The sequence below is a fragment of the Lepisosteus platostomus genome, chromosome 5 (assembly GCF_059453375.1).
Source record: "Lepisosteus platostomus isolate fLepPlt1 chromosome 5, fLepPlt1.hap1, whole genome shotgun sequence".
Lineage (NCBI taxonomy): Eukaryota > Metazoa > Chordata > Actinopteri > Semionotiformes > Lepisosteidae > Lepisosteus > Lepisosteus platostomus.
The window spans coordinates 38750326-38768778 of record NC_142615.1 but is presented as its reverse complement, the minus strand read 5'-3'; the positions used below and the strand labels follow the sequence as shown (position 1 = coordinate 38768778).

Here is an 18453-nt window from a genome sequence, read left to right as displayed (position 1 = left end):
GACTGACTGCGGAGGATAGGGATCCTATGCGGGGCTCTTCGGTAGGGGATCTTAGGTTTAGAATCGATAGGCGAACGTGTAGTCGGGGAAGCTAGCTGAGTCCAAAATATGGGTAGGCATAGTTGGAGCATCGGTACTGAATCGGGAGGCGAAGGCGTAGTCGAGGAAGCAGGCAGGGTTCAGGAACCTTGAAGGTGTTGTAGAACTGTCGGTACAGAATCAGGAGGCGGAGACGTCGTCGAGGAAGCAAGGCAGGGTCCAATATCCAGGAAAGAGTAGTTAGGGCGTCTGTACTAAGTCGGGAGCCGAAGACGTTGTCAAGAGGGAAGGCAGGGTCAAGATCCAGGAGTCAAACAATAGATTAAGCAAAATAGCACTAGGTGCAGAGCTCAGGGAGAAGATCTCAATCGTGAGCAATGAATAGGGGTCTGGTGAGGGTTGAAATAGAAGAGAGGTTGGTGCGTGCATGTTTGGGAAGGGAAAAGCTCGTGGGAATGCGGTAGCGCTTGCATGCGTGGGTGCGATTTGTGACATATGGTCAATATACATGTGATTTATAAGGTGACTTACAGCTGAGCTTGAAGTTTAAACACTTGTGGTTTTTTTTCTCTTTTATAGTTTCTTGAAGGTTAACCCTACGCTGATTTTTAAAATTCGAATTTAATTTATTGAATATATTTTTTTTCCTAACCAGGAGAGGGGTATTTTACACAGTAATGCACAGGCAGCTGTGACTGTGTGTACTACAAGCTACCTTGTCTGCTGAAACCTTCTCTGTTTGATGAGTGGAAAAAAATATCAGATAAATACATCATGGTTTCATGCTGTAACAATAAAATGTGAAAAAGTCCAAGGGGGGTGAATACACTGGCACTTTACAGCCTGGCCAGTGCTCAGCAAGCACTGCAATATAAAACATAAAAGTCAACATCTCTTTGTCTGAACATAAGAAAGGTTACAATCCACAGAAAAAACACTGTAAGAGAAGGGGTGTTGACAACGACAAGCACACAGTATGTATAAATATAAAAAAGTCCTGACTGCTGGTCAGTAAAGATCCCAGGACACTGTGTGTGACAGTAGGGGTGTGGACCCCAGTGTCCCGACTGCTGGTCAGTACAGATCCAGGACACTGTGTGTGAGAGTAGGGGTGTGGACCCCAGTGTCCCAACTGCTGGTCAGTACAGATCCAGGACACTGTGTGTGAGACTGGGGTGTGGACCCCAGTGTCCCAACTGCTGGTCAGTACAGATCCAGGACACTGTGTGTGAGACTGGGGTGTGGACCCCAGTGTCCTGGTCAGTACAGATCCAGGACACTGTGTAAAAGAGTAGGGGTGTGGACCCCAATGGACACTGTGTGTGAGAGTAGGGGTGTGGACCCCAGAGTCCTGACTGCTGGTCAGTACAGGTCCCGGGACACTGTGTGAGAGAGTAGGGTGTGGACCACAGTGTCCTGACTGCTGGTCAGGGGTGTTGTTTAGTGGGGTTTCAGTCTGTACTCCCTAAAGTGTCAGGGTCTGAACTAGGAGACGACAGGAGCTGATTTACTTTCACTTTCTCCTGTCAAGAGATCAGAGATCGATACTGTAAACTCAAGCTGTCTGAACTGTACTAAATATTTTAATAAAGTGTTTATTTCAGGCAAAAATGATTGATGTAAAACCTGACTGTTTGCTGATGGTATTGGATTCACACTATTAGTATTCATGATGCTCAGACACGCTCAAATAGAATAATTTCCTGTTTGTTGCTCAGAGGCCGTGTTTATTGTATAGTTGATAATACCAGAAAGGAAGCAGTACAGATTAACAAGAGAGGAATTTATTTGGCCCATAATTAGTAATGATTCCAGGTTTTCATGCAGCTGTTTCTCCTGTGCTGACTGGAGGAGCTCATCAAGCTGTGTCTGGAGAGAAGCCAGGGTATCGGCTTGTTCCCCTCTCTCACGCCCCTCCTTGTACAGTAGAGCCTCCCAAACCTGATTTTAAGTATTAGTGTTGCTTTAGGTTTCAATGTTAGTTCTGAGGAACTCTGAGTTGTCAATATCTAACTGGTCTTTAATGATGACTAACTGTCTCTGAGGATGTTGAATATTTTGTATATATGAGGTTCACTATCTTTACCCTGTCAGTGTAGGACAATCCCTTCGAACCAAAGAGACTCAGTTCCTTCAGCCTGTCACTGTGGGACACTCCCTTTAGACTAAAGAGACTCTGTTCCAACAGCCTGTCAGTGTGGGACACTCCCATCAGACTGAAGAGACTCAGTTCCTCCAGCCTCTCAGTGTGGGACACTTCCTTCAGACTAAGGAGACTCAGTTCCTTCACTCTGTCAGTGTGGGGCACTCCCTACGGACTAAAGAGACTCAGTTCCTTCATCCTGTCAGTGTGGGACACTCCCTTCAGACTGAAGAGACTCAGTTCCTTCAGCCTGTCAGTGTGGAACACTCCGTTCAGACTAAAGAGACTCAGTTCCTTCAGCCTGTCAGTGTGGGACTCTCCCTTCAGACTAAGGAGACTCGGTGCTTCCAGCCTGTCAGTATGGGACACTCCCTTCGGGCTAAAGAGACTCAGTTCCTTCAGCCTCTCAGTGTGGGACACTTCTTTCGGACTAAGGAGACTCAGTGCTTCCAGGCTGTCAGTGTGGGACACTCCCTTCAGACTGAAGAGACTCAGTTCCTTCAGCCTGTCACTGTGGGACACTCCCTTCAGACTAAAGAGACTCAGTTCCTTAAGCCTGTCACTGTGGGACACTCCCTTCAGACTAAGGAGACTCAGTTCCTTCAGCCTGTCACTGTTGGACACTCCCTTCAGACTAAAGAGACTCAGTTCCTTCAGCCTGTCAGTGTGGGACACTCCCTTCAGACAAAAGAGACTCTGTTCTTTCAGCTTGTCAGTTTTACTGTTTTTAAACTAACATCATGCTAATTCTCTTCAGTGTGGAACACATGAGATAGTTTTTAAGCGATTTGACATCCCTTAGTGTTGAAACTATACAACACACAGGTTTCCCAGCCAGGTGGTTGAGTCCCAAACATTTCTTTATGAAATGTGACATTTTAGACTCACTACTGAAGAATCAGGATGGACTGAATGATTTGACATTTTTTATGTATCTTTAAAATAAGGTGGTATAAAGGTTCATATTACATACAGGAGTACCATATGTGTCTGAATTGCCATTGGACACTCAGAGTTTTAGTAGGACTCTACAGTGCCCTCCAGAATTATTGATGCCCTTGGTAAAGATGAACAAGGAAGGCGATGGAAAAAATGTCTTTGTTGTTTATCAGATGAGAGAAATCTAACCTTTCAGTGAGGTTAAATTATTCTAAGAAAAAAATCCTTATGAAAAATAAACATGTACTATTGAGAGAACATTTAAAAATAAAATACATATCTTGTATAAATTGTAAGAATACAGAATAAGAATGTTGTAAGAATACAGTTTGATTAACATTAACATTAACAGAGCATTTTGTGTACTACAGAGAATACACAGAAATATAATCTCAATAATCTGTGTTCTTCCTCTCTCACAGGGCAGGGACAATAGAAAAGATATAGAAAAGTTTTTATCGTAAATTTTAAATGGGATGAATAGTGAAAATATTTGTGATAAGAACTTTATAATGTAAATAATCTGTGATCTTTCTCTCTGACAGGGGAGGGACAGGCTGATTCCCATGAGGCACCACACAGTCTCTCAGAGATCAGGATCGTGCTGCTGGGGGAGAGATGGTCTGAGAAGAGCTCAGCAGGAAACACCATCCTGTTCAGAGAGATGTTTGACACTGAGAGAAGAACTGAGAAGTGTGTGAAGAGACAGGGTGAAGTAGCTGGGAGGCAGATCACTGTGGTTGACACTCCAGGCTACTCCTCTTTTCCATGGATAATAAGGACTGATCCACAGCATGTCAGACAGGAGGTTGTGCGCAGTGTGTCTCTGTGTCCCCCAGGACCCCACGCCCTCCTCCTGGTCACTCCTGTGACCTCATCGTTCACAGAGAGAGACAGGAGATTATTGGAGGAACAACTGGAGCTTCTCAGTGAGAGAGTCTGGAGACACACAATAGTGCTGTTCACCTGGGGGGACACACTGAGACTTACAACCATTGAGTGGCACATTGAGAGAGAAGGGAAGGATCTCCAGTGGCTGTTGTAGAAATGTGGGAAAGAGGTATCATGTTCTCATCAACAAGAACAGGGGCGACCACACTCCGTTCACAGAGCTGCTGAAGAAGATAAAGGACATGGTGGCAGGAAACTATGGGCTGTACTTCACTACTCACATCAAAGAAATAAACACTGAACTAGAAAATATATATTAAACAAAAGGAGGAGGAGAGACAGAGAAAGATAGATGAGCTGAGACAGAGGTTGGAGGAGAGACAGAGAGAGACAGAGGAGCTGAGACAGAGGGAGGAGGAGAGACATGGAGAGAGACAGAGGAGCTGAGTCAGAGGTTGGAGGAGAGACAGAGGAGCTGAGACAGAAGTATGAAAGAAGGGAGAGAGAGAGAGAAGATGAGCTCAGACAGAGGTTGGAGGAGGAGTGGAGAAGAGAAGAGGAGCTGAAGGAGAAGATGAGAAAAACACTGAAGGAAGAGGAGCTGGAGAAAGACAGAGGAGCCCAGCCTGCCTGTCAAGAGGAGGAACAGTATAGACATCCCTCCCACCAGTGAGTGTGATTGATGCTGTATTACTGAGTCACTGATCTTACTGGTCATCAACTGAGAGATTCAACCATCTTGTGTCCTATTAGGAATTAAAATAATACTGTGCTCCACTCTGTACTGTATGACTAACACAGTGGCACACAGATCTGTATCTGTTTAAATCCTCTGTGCTTTAATTAAACTGTTTTCTATCAGGGAGATTAGATTTAACCCATCACACAGCAGCTCAATCTCTGTAATCTGTCCCTTAAACTGTCTGACCAAAAATCAATCAAGGTTTATTGATCAATGCACGAACAGTACAGCACACAGCGGTGTTGTCGGCATTGAAATGCTTTGTCCGCGAGCTGGTTAAAGGCTCGTTAAGAGGGATAGAAGAGTTGGAGGACAGGAATTTATAGGGGTTAACATTAGGATACAACAAATGACACAATTGCAATTCACAGATTGTGAAGAAGTAACACAAGGATAGGAGGTATTTAGGTGTCCTGACAGTGGTAGGGTACAGGGTAGGAGGTATTTAGTGCTCTTCGTAGGTGTCCTGAGAGTGCCAGTGCCCCCTGTCAGTTCAAGGAGGTAACTGCAGGTGTCTGCTGTGGTTGGCTGCTCAGCAGTCTTACTGCCTGGGGGAAGAAGCTGTTCTGACACCTGGTGGTCTTGGTCTGATACTTCAGTACCGCTTTCCAGATGGTAGTAGAGAGAGCAAGTTGTGTTTAGGGTGACTGGGGTCCCTGAGGATGGACATGGCCTACTTGAGGCATCTAACAGAGTAGATATCCTCTGTGTTCAGTAGTGCAGCTGGTAGTGTTCTGAGCCAGTTTCACCACCCTCTGGAGGACCTTGAGCTTGTGGGTGGAGCAGTTACCACACCAGGCAGTGGTGCAGCCGGTTTGGATGCTCTCAGTGGTGCTCCTGTAGAAGCTGGTCAGGATGTGTGACGGCATGCTGAACTTCTTCAGTCTGGGGAGAAAGAAGAGGCGCTGTCTTGTCTACGGGAATGGTTAGGTGGGTCCAGGTCAGGTCGCCTGTGATGTTGACACCTAGGAATTTGAAAATGTGGACCACAGCGGACCCGCTGATGTGAATGGGTGCATGGTCTGTTCCTCGATGCTTCCTGTAGTCCACGATCAGCTCCTAAGTTCTGCTGGTGTTCAGAGAGAGGCTGTTGTCCTGACACGCTGCTGTCAGCGTTTCTACCTCCTCCCTGTAGGCGGACTCATCACCGTTTGTGGTCAAGCTGATGATCGTTGTATCGTCTGCAGACTTGATGATGGAGTTTGTTTTGTTCCTGGCGACACAGTCATGGGTGAACAGGGAGTAGAGGAGAGGGCTGATTACGCAGCCCTGGGGGACGCCGATGTTCAGGGTCAGGATGGAGGATGTACTTGTGCCGACTCTCACCACCTGCGGTCGGCCTGTCAGAAAGTCCAGGATCCAATTGCAGAGAGGGGAGCTTAGTCCTAGGTCCTGGAGCTTGGTGATGAGCCTTGAGGGTACGATGGTGTTGAATGCTGAGCTGTTGTCAACAACATTCTCAAATACGTTTCTCTCGTCTAGGTGTAAGAGGGTAGTGTGTAGAGCAGTGGCGATGGCCTCCTCAGTTGGTCTGTTAGTGTCAAAGGCAGCTCTGAAGTCCAGCAGGACAGGAATGGGGGAAAGAGCACATCAGCAGATCATTAGAACCCCAGACAAGAGCTGTTTCTGTACATCAGTCTGAAGGACTCGTCACAGCTTGTCTGCAGATCAGTGAGTCTGACTGAACAGCAGCAGCCTGTTGTAGAATCTGTGTCAAACAGGGTGAGATGGAGAATTACAGAACTGCCTGGAGTCTGAATTCTGCTTTTTAACAAAGTGGTCAAGACTACAGGTCTCAAGGTTGAAGGGACAGTTCCTGACCAAGAGACACCAACAATGAGGAAGATAATAACAGCAGCTCAGCATAGCAGTGGGAATGTGGTACCAGGAACATGAGGTTGAGTTTATTCCAGGTGCTGACAGGTGCTGAGAAGCATTAAGCCTGTTTCTCTCTTCTCATCCTCTGAAGTAAAGACACGGTGGACTCTGACTCTGGGTGTGATCAGTTTCAGAGTGAAATACCAACAGGATGATTGCACTGGACTGCACACTCTCCTAGAGTGCTGTTCTTAACTGGATTGAAGAGATTATCTCTCCTTTTTCAATTAACGTCCTTCTACACTCTGCCCCTGTAATAGTATAGTACTACAGCATGACTGCTGTTATTTGAAGGCCAGTAAATGAACACAGATTTTTAAGATGAAATTTGAGTCACTGGAAAAAAATTCTGACATGAATGAAAATCATGAGCATCAGGTAAAACTTTGTAGTTATCATGATGCCCAAGACTAATTCCCAGATGTTTACGTCTTTAAGTTTCTTTCATAATGACTTTTAAGTTTTGACTTTTGAGCAAATTGGTCTCCTGTTATCTGTGGAAAGCTTGTTCTCCTCTCATGTGTATCCTCCCCGATGCTCCTGTCTCTCCTCCTGTTGCAGTGAGACCCAGACTCCAGCCCCGCCGCTCTGAGCTGAGACTTGTGCTGCTGGGCAGGACTGGTGCTGGGAAGAGCGCAGCAGGAAATACCATCCTGGGCTCAGAGGAGTTTCCCTCTGAAGCCAGCAGCTCCGTGGTCACAGGAGAGCCGAAAGAGGACAGGACACGTGTCAGGGAGACAGGTGACTGTGGTGGACACTTCAGACTGGCTCCACACTGGACTGTCTGAAGATGACAGGAGACGGGATGTGGGGCTCTGTGTTAACCTGTCTGCCCCGGGGCCCCACGCCTTCCTCCTGGTGACCCCGCTGGGCCGATCCACAGGGGAGGAGAGGAGGACACTGGAGACAGTCCTTGAGATATTCATGGAGAGGGCCCTGGAACACACCATGGTCCTGTTCACCCACGCTGATGATCTGACCAGCAGGACGCTGGAGGAGTCTGTGCACACAGGCAGCAGGGAGCTCCAGAGGCTGCTGGAGAAGTGTGGGAACAGGTATCACGCCCTCAACAACAAGGACAGGGGCAGCACTCAGGTCACAGAGCTGCTGGAGAAGATAGAGGAGCTGGTAGCAGGAAACAAGGGCAGCTACTACAGCACTGAGATGTACCAGGAGGCCGAGTCCCAGATCAGACAGAGGCAACTGCAGATCCTGAGGGACAGAGAGGAGAGCAAACAGAGGGAGGAGGAGAGACTGAGGGAGAAGCACCAGAAGGAGCTGCAGAACTACCTCCGCAGGACGGAGCAGGAGATCCAGACACGAGAGGACAAGATCAGAGCGCTGGAGGAGCCGATAGCAGAGCTGGAGGTGAAGCTGAGGGAGGAGAGGGATGAGGGGAGGAGGAGAGCGCTGGAGGAGGAGCTGAGGAGAGAGAGGGGAGAGAGAGAGGCTGCAGAGAGAGATGAAGAGAGTAAGAGAGGAGCAGGAGAGGGAGAGGAGAGAGAGACAGGAGATACACAGGAGGGAGATGGAGGAGCTCAGGCAGCACTATGAGGAAAAGGCCAGAGAGGAGGCAGAGAGACCCCTGGACCTGGTGCAGCAGCACCTCAGCACAAGAGCAGTGATACTGGGAGCAGAACTGGGGGCAGCAATAGGTGCCCTAGCAGGAGCCTTGAGGGGCCCAACAGGAGCAGCAGCAGGAACAGTGATAGGAGCTGCAGCAGGAGCTCAGATAGGAGTTTTACTGGGAGGAGAAACCAGAGCAGCACAGACTCACACATTTGAGCAAACACACCCCGCAGACACACACAGCCCACAGACATACAAGAGCACACACAGCCCGCAGACACAATCAGCAGACACACACAGTCCACAGACACACAAGAACACACACAGCCCGCAGACACACAGGAGCACACACAGCCCGCAGACACCCAATGAGCACACACAGCCCGCAGACACCCAAGAGCACACAGCCCGCAGACACACAAGAACACACACAGCCCGCAGACAGTAGAGAAATACAGCAGAGAGACTGAGGAGTTGAAAGAGACTGTAGAAAGATACAGAATAGAGATGGAGGAGCTCAGGCAGAGTTATTTGAGTGACAGAGAGATACAGACAGACACTGCCGCAGGTCAGTCGCTGATCCACACAGTCCTTCCCAGCAGGAGAGGAAGAATGGATACTTCCTGGACACAGAGGGAGGACTTTCCACTGAAACACTGATCTCTTCCTTGTAAGAGATCTGACTCACTGAAAACCTGCCGTTAGTTTCCAATGGTATGAAAAGTAATTTAAAATTAATGTTGTATTTTTATCTTTTTTGTATATGATATATGATGTATGTATATAATTCTTATTGCACTTACTTATATAACAGTATATATGTATATAGGTGTAACAGCAATATTGATACTCAGATGTTTATATTCAGTTGTGGTTCATCCAGTGTCTTCTTCCTTCACAAGGATGAGCATGGTGGGGAACTGCTGTCTGTAATGATTCTTAATAAAGCAAGTGTGTTTGTCCTGATGAAGACTCTGCTGCTGAAATGCTAACAGTTTATTAAGATATATTTTGCAGTGTAGAGTGTGTGTTCAGTTAACTCTATTGCTCACAGGGCTTTTCTCCAGACAGCACCTCTGTAATTTTGGGGTGTGCTTTCTTTCCTGTTCTCTCTGTATTGTGGCTGCCCTGAACAGCACCCCAGTTCTTTATTAAAGTCTAAATTATTAGTTTAAATTGAAAAACCTTGGGGTGATTCGAACAAACTGCAGTATGTCCAAAATTCAGCAGCCAGAATCCTGACCAGGTCTAGTGCAAATGATCCCATTACTCTTATCCTGGAGTCCCGGCACTGGCTTCCTGTCAAATTCTGTGTGGACTTTAAAATCCTCATGCTCACCTATTGTATAAGGCTCTGCATGGCTTGGCACCTCAGTACCTGTCTGAACTATTATCACCCTACTCCCCACCTCACAACCTTCACTCTTCTAATTCTGGTCTCCTAACTGTCCTCCAAGCCCATCTTCACTTTATGGGTGACAGAGCCTTCTCCTGTTATGCCCCCAAGCTCTGGAACTCTCTCCCCAAGGATATCATAGAGCCACCTTCTCTAAACTCCTTCGAATCCAGACTCAAAACCCTCTTCTTTAGAAAAGCCTTTACTTAACTGGTTCCATTCTTCACCACTCTGCTTTTCTTAGTACCACCATCCATGGTCTCCTCTATATATTGTAATTGTGTTTTATCTTGTGTATTCTTCTTATTTATTGTTGTTGTCATTCTGTAAAGAGCTTTGAGAAGCCACCTTAAAAGGCACTATATAAAATAAAGTTTTTTTTATTATTATTATTATTACCTGTGATTTTGTGTGTTTGACTGATGGGCAAAGATCCCAGACAGTGACTGGATTCCTGGATCTCTTGAGTTCCACCAGCAGGATCAGGGAAAGGATTCCACCAGGTGGATGCTGCACATTGGTCCTGGTGGAGGGGAGACCCCATTACCTGTAAAGAGCTTCGAGTGGAATGTCCAGAAAAGCGCTATATAAGTGTAAGCAATTATTATTATTATTATTATTATTATTATTAATGTGTCTGAACATCTTTTCGAGGCTAAAAAATTAACTGGGATACTGTTGATATAAAAAAGTAAAATATATATAATAATAATATAATCATAAACTTTATTTTATATAGCACCTTTAAAGGTGGCTTCGCAAAACGCTTTACAGGACGACAATAACACTAAATAAAAATACAACAATAAATTAGAAGAATACACAAGATAAGACACAATTACAATTACAACAATACAACAATAACAATAAAGGAGACCGTGGAAGGTGGTACTAAGTAGAGCAGAGGGGTGGAGAATGGTATCAGTTAAGTAAAAGCTTTTCTGAAGAATAAGGTTTTGAGTCTGGATTTGAAGGAGTTTAGAGAAGGTGACTCTCTGATATCCTTGGGCGAAGAGTTCCAGAGCTTGGGGGCAAAACAGGAGAAGGCCCCATCACCCATACAATGTAGGCGGGCTTGTGGAACAGTAAGGAGGGCAGAATTTGAAGAGCCGAGGTTGCTAGGTGGGGAGTAGGGCGAGTAGAGCCTTATAGGTGAGCATGAGGATTTTAAAATCTACGAGGAATTTGACTGGAAGCCAGTGCAAGGACTCCAGGATAGGAGTAATGTGAACACTTGCACTAGACCTGGTCAGGATTCTGGCTGCTGAATTTTGGACATACTGCAGTTTGTTCAGAGTAGATTTAGATACCCCAGCGAGTAGAGCATTGCAGTAGTCAATTCGAGAGAATACAAATATGTTGATCAGTTTTTCAGCCACAGTTAATGATAGCATAGGGTGTAGTCTTGCGATATTTCTAAGGTGAAAAAAATATGTTTTTGACAGTATGCTGAATATGTGGGTCAAATGTTAAGCCAGAATCGAATATAACCCCAAGGTTTTTCAATTTTGATTGAAGCTTAAGTAGAGAGCCATCTACAGATAGGATTATAGTCCTGGCTTTACGAAGTTGATGAGGGGTACCAATAAGCATGACTTCAGTCTTGTCGCAGTCACGTAGCAGAAGATGGTTTCAAACTATCAACTTCTGGGTTATGGACCCAGCACGCTTCTGCTGCGCCACTCTGCTGACGACTGTCATAGCGTGATTCAACACAACTGCTCTATCTTTACTTTCTAAAAGTGCACCCCAGATGAAAAGTCTAAACGGTAAACGCAGACGTCACTTTGAGCTCTTGGTCTTTCATAGTGCAAATCATCACACGCTGCTCTACATGTGCTTGTCTTCAAGATCGGTGTGAACCAAAGCTTCTGCTTTCAGAGGCAACTGATTCTTTCGTCATTAATTCCCAAATCTTCAATGAGAATCAGTGAAACGAAAACCAAACACATCTACACACTCGCGTCCTAGCATGAAAGAAAAATGATGGAAGCATTTGAGAAATACCAAGAGTAGTCTGAACAGCTCCAGTCTATCAACTGCTCTACAAAGTGATCGCTACCTCCACACCCAGTTTATAACACTGAAAACGACTCAGGAAGCACAGCAAAGTTCTTAAACCAGTGAATGCATCTGCATACATAAAACGTCAATTTTTCAAAAGTAAAATCTTCAGCTTTGAAATATTGTCATCCATTTATTTTCGTTTTTCTCTTTTTTACATAACATGCTTTAGAGAAATAAACTGTGTTGTAATTAAGCCTGCATTAGAAAATGTGCATCTTGTTAAATTAAAATCGGCACATCCCAGTGGGCGAAAGATGTAGAATATACGACTACTAAACGCATACCTTAGATGTATAAGTGTGCTCCGTAACTGCTCTAGAATGAAATTCTAATATAAGTCTATCGTTATATGTCAATTATACGTCTATGGTTATATGTTCATTATACGTAAATGGCTGGAATTCTATTATACGGATAAATTTAGAGGACTATTACACATATATAGTTAAAGGTCTATTATACAACAAAGATAGATTTTATAGGTGTAGAAACTAAGAAATAAAGCCAATGATTTGTTTTAGAAATTTATTCTGAAAATATACAATTATTCACACCTGAAAAATATGTAGATCAAATTATACATTATATACAATATTGTAATCAACAAATGGCTAATCATCATAAAAAACACAACTAATCAACTTCAGTTACAAATTCTAGTAACATGGCAATATATATATATACAGTAGTAATGACAAACACAAACTAATTACATGAACACGCTAATATTTAACTCAAAACCACATTTCGATTCAAATATAAATTTTAAAATTTACAACTTCTATATTTCCGAAAATATTATTAATGTAGCACAAACGCTACTTTCTAATAAAGACAGAAAGAAACTGTTTGTTTTGTGTCTCATAGTGATCCTCCTCTCGATCCTAATGAAATGTTTAATATGATCCCTCGAGAAAAAAAAGGAGTCAATTTCCACCTGGAATGATTGATGCCCCATCATTTTGTAATATCCCCGGAAGTTTATACAGTAGAATCCTGGTTCGTGGTTTAAATTCAAGGTAAATAAGACTAAAGAAACGAAATGGAAACTTGATGTCGAACTGGAATTTAAATCACCCGAAACATTTCACTACATTCAGCAGTACGTGCCAGAGAGTCACACTTGCTATCAGTTCGATAGATACAGTAAGTTATTAGAGCAGAGGACTGTAGTAGAAACAGTGGGGAATCCTTAGGTCGCTGGTTCGACTCCAGCTCGAAAAAAGGTGCTTTTTGTGTACTTCAATCAAACAGTTAAAATAGCCAATCTTATTCACCCAGACGTTGATCAAAAGCTCAGTAAACGACGAAGCAGAGGCTCTCGTTCCGAATTCAGCTCACGTCTGATTGTCTTGTTTTGGCCAAGATCTGATCTTTGAATTCAGGGACTACTCTGTCTGCTTTGTACAGTAATTCAAAAGTAGATACAAATGTCACGTTTGTATTGTAGATATAATGGTGTTCTCTGTTTTTAAAGGATAGGTACTTAATTTGGTTTTGATTTTGTATCGTTGTATTATTAAGTTTGTGCGTTTTGTGTTTTTAACGTATTGTGAACTTATTTTTTAAACAAATGCTTACAAAGGCAAACAAGGCACACATCTGTTTATACCAGCGGTGAATTGTACATTTTTTAAAGTACAAGCTACTGTTCACTTTTGGGAGTATAACAGGTTCGATATAAAGTGGCAAAAATATAAAAGGGGAAAATACCCCAGGCTGCGTGTAAAGGGCTCGTTGTTTTCTTGTTAAATACGGCGTACTGTGCACGAAATGTTGCAGAAACACAATCTTTAAAGTGATATCTTCCCTTCCTCTCGTGGAAATCACACAATGTGAGCAATTGTTTTGTTCTTTTTTTCAAGTTGCGATCCCAAGAGCATCAGACGCACAGTCTGACAGTAACCAAACCAGGATGGATTCTGCTGGGAGCCGGACTGAGCTCATTCTCACTCCCTGTGCTAAAAACAGAATTAACTCTTCCCCGAACATCGCCTACAGCTGATAGATGGTGCTCTGCGTCTTACTGCTCCGGCAATTGCTTTGACGAAAGACAGATCACTTATGCGCTTTTAACCTTCTCGCAGCTACAGGCGAGACTGGCGCTCGCTATATGAAGGCACCCGCTGGTATACCTTCTCTAACTTCCACAATCGCGACAGACGTCGCTTTAAAAAACAAAAAAGTAGATATAGCCCTGAAAAACGCATTAGCTTTATAAGTTTTTTACATTAATCTATTTTGAATCAAAGTTTGATATTTTTTTATTGCAATTTACATTACAATAATAATAATCATCATCATTGCTTACACTTATATAGCGCTGTTCTGGATACTCCACTCAATGCGCTTTACAGGTAACGGGGACTCCCCTCCACCACCACCATTCTCCTGAATGATCACAGAGAGTCAGGACCTCGGTTTTACATCTCAGCCGAAGGACGGCACCTGTTTACAGTTTAGTGTCCCCGTCATTGTACTGGGGTATTAGGATCCGCATGGACCGCAGGGTGTAGGCCCAGCAACAAAAAACAGACGTGTGTCGGGCTCGGCTGCGAGCAGGACAATGACATCACAGGGACAAAGTAGAGGAAATCAAAACGGTTCTATAAAAGACCTGTGTCATCTGTCGGTTTGCACTCTGGACTCTAAATCCTCCGATCCGATTTTAAATCTCTTTAATACCTGAGCTGCGGCTTCTTCCGAGTACTTATTCGTATACTTATTATGTGTAAGTGTATAGATGAAACCTTCATATATTATTCAGTTTAAATCAAAATGCTTTACTAATACAAGAGAGAAGTATAGTATGAAGGATGTGACAAATTTAAGATTTCTTGGAACAAAACGGTTTTTATTTGCATTCGAAATGAAGCAGAATTTTAGCACGACACACAAACCCTTTGTCTTTTTTAGAGAGTGATTTTTAAACAGACAAAAATGTAGAAAACGTGTTTTTTAGCCCTATAATAGCAGGGTCAGTGACGTAATAAATAACGCGTCGGGCATCGCGTCAGAAAATTATAGGTTGGACTGCCTTCTGGCTTGTTGCGTTTATACCACGTACATTCTTTTATATAAATGAACTCCACCTGAAAGCTATAGAAAACACTTTGGGTAAGTTGTCTGCAGCCTCATGCGAATTTCGACAACTTACCCAAAACACTGTACTGTCTGGAGATCAGCTCCAGCTCTGAACTCAATTGCAATGAAAAACCATGCGTAACAAAACTGGAGAACAGCTGAACTTGTGCTCAGTTCGGTGATGAGGGTTCAGAACTGTCCTTGTTGTAATTAGCACGAACTGCACAGGCTCTGAATCAGACCATGTCAATTAGTCTGATCAGTGTAGGACACGTTAATGTAGAATTATTAATAGGTTTATTAGTTAGTTCAGGTTTACCCACCTGAACTAATGTAGAATTATTACTTGGTCTGTCTCTTGTTTGTATATAAATGAATTTCTCTGACAACTTAATGTTAGTTTTACGATGTAGGTCAGGCATTGACATATGCATGAGTGTACAAAATGACTCCTGATTCAACTCATGTTCTATAGGAGATTGGCGATTCCTCCTGTTTCTCGTACAACCATATCAGAACAGAAGCCCGTGTCACCCAGCTGTGATTCAAGATCGACTCGCATCTTTATCCCTTTTTTGTTCGTGATCATTATTTTCTTTAGTTATGATCAATATTGAACTTTTTCTAAATGAAATGACAATAATCAAACATGCAGGCAGATTTTTGAAAAGTATTCGGAATTGACAGGGTGCTCCTTTGGAACAGTCGTCAGAAAATGTGAGAAAATGAAAGTTATGTAAGCTCTCACACAAAGCATTGAAGATTGGAATCTGAGTGTAAAAAAGCTACCCGTCTTCCAGTGATAGGCAGGGATACACACCATGACTCGAATAGACTCAGTGAACTTTAACACCTATGATATTACGAGTGCTTTGCACGTGTCGAACTTCAAGAAGGAACTACTACAACAGTTGTGGACATAATTCAATACCACCGGCAAAGTCCAATGCCGGCAACTTCTGAGAAAATAATGTTCACTCATGGAATTTGGTCTTTGAATGGCTGGCGGGAAAATTAATTTATACTCCTGTTGCACCCTCAGCTGAAACATGTTAAAATAACAACGCAGATTTGTTGGAGAACCTGACAAGAATTATTGGGTTAGCACTGAATATATTCTTGTATATTTACTTTAATTTTAATATAAATATAAACATGCATGCTGTATAATCTATTGTAATTTTAAAATATGTTAGTTGAGGATGCGAGGGGGGCTATTATACCCTATGAAACACGCAAGGAACTGTAAAAAAGTCTGGTATTTGAATAAAATTGGCGATCACAAGAAAACCACAAGTTATGTGGTATTATCATCAATATCCTTCAAAATCGACGTTCAAATGAAGGATTTGAAGAAACTATGAAAAAAGCAACAGTAATAGCAGAGGATTTTGATTTTTGCTCTTCAAGTCAGTAGATCGCCATAGAGTTGCACCCCTACAAACAGCACAAGGGATGAATCCCACCTCCTTCGTTATTGCTATATTTGTGCCGGTGAAAGTAGCGTTTGTGCTATTGAAAGCATCTCGGAAGATGAAGGTGCAGTCACTTCCACATGTCATGATATCATTAGATCCGACGACAAGAGCTGAAGCCCCCGCCATTTTCCAAGCCAGCAATGTGAGGAAGATGAACATGGAGGAAGGTAGTGTGGCCGAGCGGTCTAAGGCTCCAGTCTCTCTGGGGGCGTGGGTTCGAATCCCACCACTGCCAAATGTTAATGTTTTAAGACCTGCAATACGATCAGTAAAAGCGCTTTTTGTTAGGCTGCGGGAGGTGTTTAGAGATAGACTTTCTAAAAGACAGGCTGTCAGCTTAACATCAAGGCAGAAAAAATATTTTGTTTTCTCAACAGAAATTCTCTTTGGCACGTTCAGCTTTATAGGGAACAACATCTGCCGAGATCACTTTTGAGGCAGTGCACATGATAGTGTACCGGCAAGTACATTTACGGTAATATTGGCTGTGGTGGTGAGCTGCTTTTGTCTGTGAAACTTTTAATTCTTCACGCCGAATCGTTGGCAGGGGTAAAGCTTATTAAATCTTTGAACATAGCGCTCCATCAGAAATACTTTGTTCGTGATCAAAAGAGATCAGAGGATTAAATTCATGAATTCACATAGCATACCTTACAGGAAAGATTTAAAAGGGGAATTGATTGTGCTTCCTGATGTTGTTCCTGTGGTTTCTTTGGATACAAAGGTGAATGTTCTTTGACGTTCTGCTAGAGTATCCACTGGGTGGGCTTTATCAATCAGCTCGGAGAGGTCATCTGTGCTCCGTCTCCGGAAAATAATCAGCACTGTAGTTTTTTCCTGTGCTGTCTTTTAAAACATATAAGATCACGAGTTTACAGATTTCTCCAAGTAACAACTATACATTTAACCCAGCGGTTAGCATTCCTTCAATCCAATAGTTTTACTCCGGGTAAAAAACAGCGAAATATGTAAGATGATATTCAAATATTTCAACATTCTTATTGGATTACCTGTATGGATATATCGCTCAGAATTCCTAATATGATTTTGAGTTCAGTTTTGCTTTACTACTTTCAGAGTCTTTTATTGACCTTGCTGAAGCAGAGAAGTGACACAATCACAAATGTGACCTACCTGTGCTGCTGTTTTTGGCTAATAATAGTTAAAAAAAACAGCTCCTTGCATTAAGAGCAAGAGCAACCAACACGCTCGCTGGTTGTGTTTGGTATTTTCCGGGGTGCTCTTCCTCAGCTGCAAAGTTATTTGGCGAGCAAAGACCTCTGAGAAGGAGTCTGAATCCATCAACAACACAGGAATTCTAAGATCGCACTGCCGTCTTGTGTACAGAGATCTGCCTTTTCCTTATAGAGTGTTTTGGTGTTTAAGAACACGTATCCTACCTTGAATGCTAGTTTCAAAAGATACGTTACCGGATCACAGATTTTCTTGAAAGGATTTGGGAATGCACTTACCGGGATTCAAACCCGGTTCAATTATTTAGAAGGCACCTATACCACCAACGCACTTCTGAGAAACACCGGCACATTTCCGCAATCCTCCCTCTCACCTACAAAGTTATGAAGAGACAGACGTCCAATGAAAACTAATTTGATTCACTCAAGGCTTCGCTCTTTTGTTGTGATGTCATTTTAATTAATGTAGCTGTGATAAGGTGTCGTTTCTGTCTCTTAAAGTTTAAGTCTGCTCCTTTCTTCCTGGTTTAGAAATAATGTTCCATGATTGTTTACAAACACCACTATCAATTATTTGTCCAGCTCTAACGCCTGTGTGCGTTGACAAGGCATCTCAAAAGGACATATTAAATAACATGATCCTTCCTGTTACCATTCCTGTGGTTGGAGTGTTGTTTTGCCCTTTTTCGTTCTTCTACAATATTTGCAGACAGGACTTTATCACTCGAGTTGTACAAAACAAGTCGGTCCATGAGAATCATCAGTACTGCTGTTGTTCTATGCGTAGTTTAATCAAGGTAGTCGAGTGAGGAGGTAAAAAAGCACTCCCCGTCGATAAATCAATCATCGTCGCCCGTGTGACTGGATATAAAAATAACGGATTCATTTTAACCAATCTCTGGAAGCTTCAATGCGGTTATTTTTCTTTCATTATTTCTTTATTCCAATGAATTTACTCTGTAGTAGAGGAAACACAAAAGTGGGAAACTGCAGGCATCCTTCGTTAGTGGTGGATTGTGTTCAGAGAGCATCAG

The 18453-nt window shown here is 43.1% G+C and overlaps 1 protein-coding gene and 1 non-coding gene across 2 annotated transcripts; both read left to right on the top strand.

Annotated features, from left to right (window-relative positions):
• Positions 1–4175: 4175 nt before the first annotated feature.
• On the top strand, positions 4176–9167 carry LOC148666281 (uncharacterized). Its single transcript, XM_088631723.1, has 2 exons — positions 4176–4681; positions 7194–9167. Exon 2 carries the CDS (start codon positions 7557–7559, stop codon positions 8184–8186), a length of 630 nt encoding a protein of 209 aa, XP_088487849.1. The 5' UTR covers positions 4176–4681; positions 7194–7556; the 3' UTR covers positions 8187–9167.
• A 7225-nt stretch (positions 9168–16392) lies between these two features.
• On the top strand, positions 16393–16461 carry trnae-cuc (transfer RNA glutamic acid (anticodon CUC)). Its single transcript has one exon. It is a non-coding gene; the product is annotated as a tRNA-Glu (tRNA).
• Positions 16462–18453: the final 1992 nt, after the last annotated feature.

Coding starts and splice junctions, on each gene's coding strand:
- LOC148666281 (XM_088631723.1), top strand. CDS start 7,557: ATGGAGAGGGCCCTGGAACACACCATGGTCCTGTTCACCCACGCTGAT.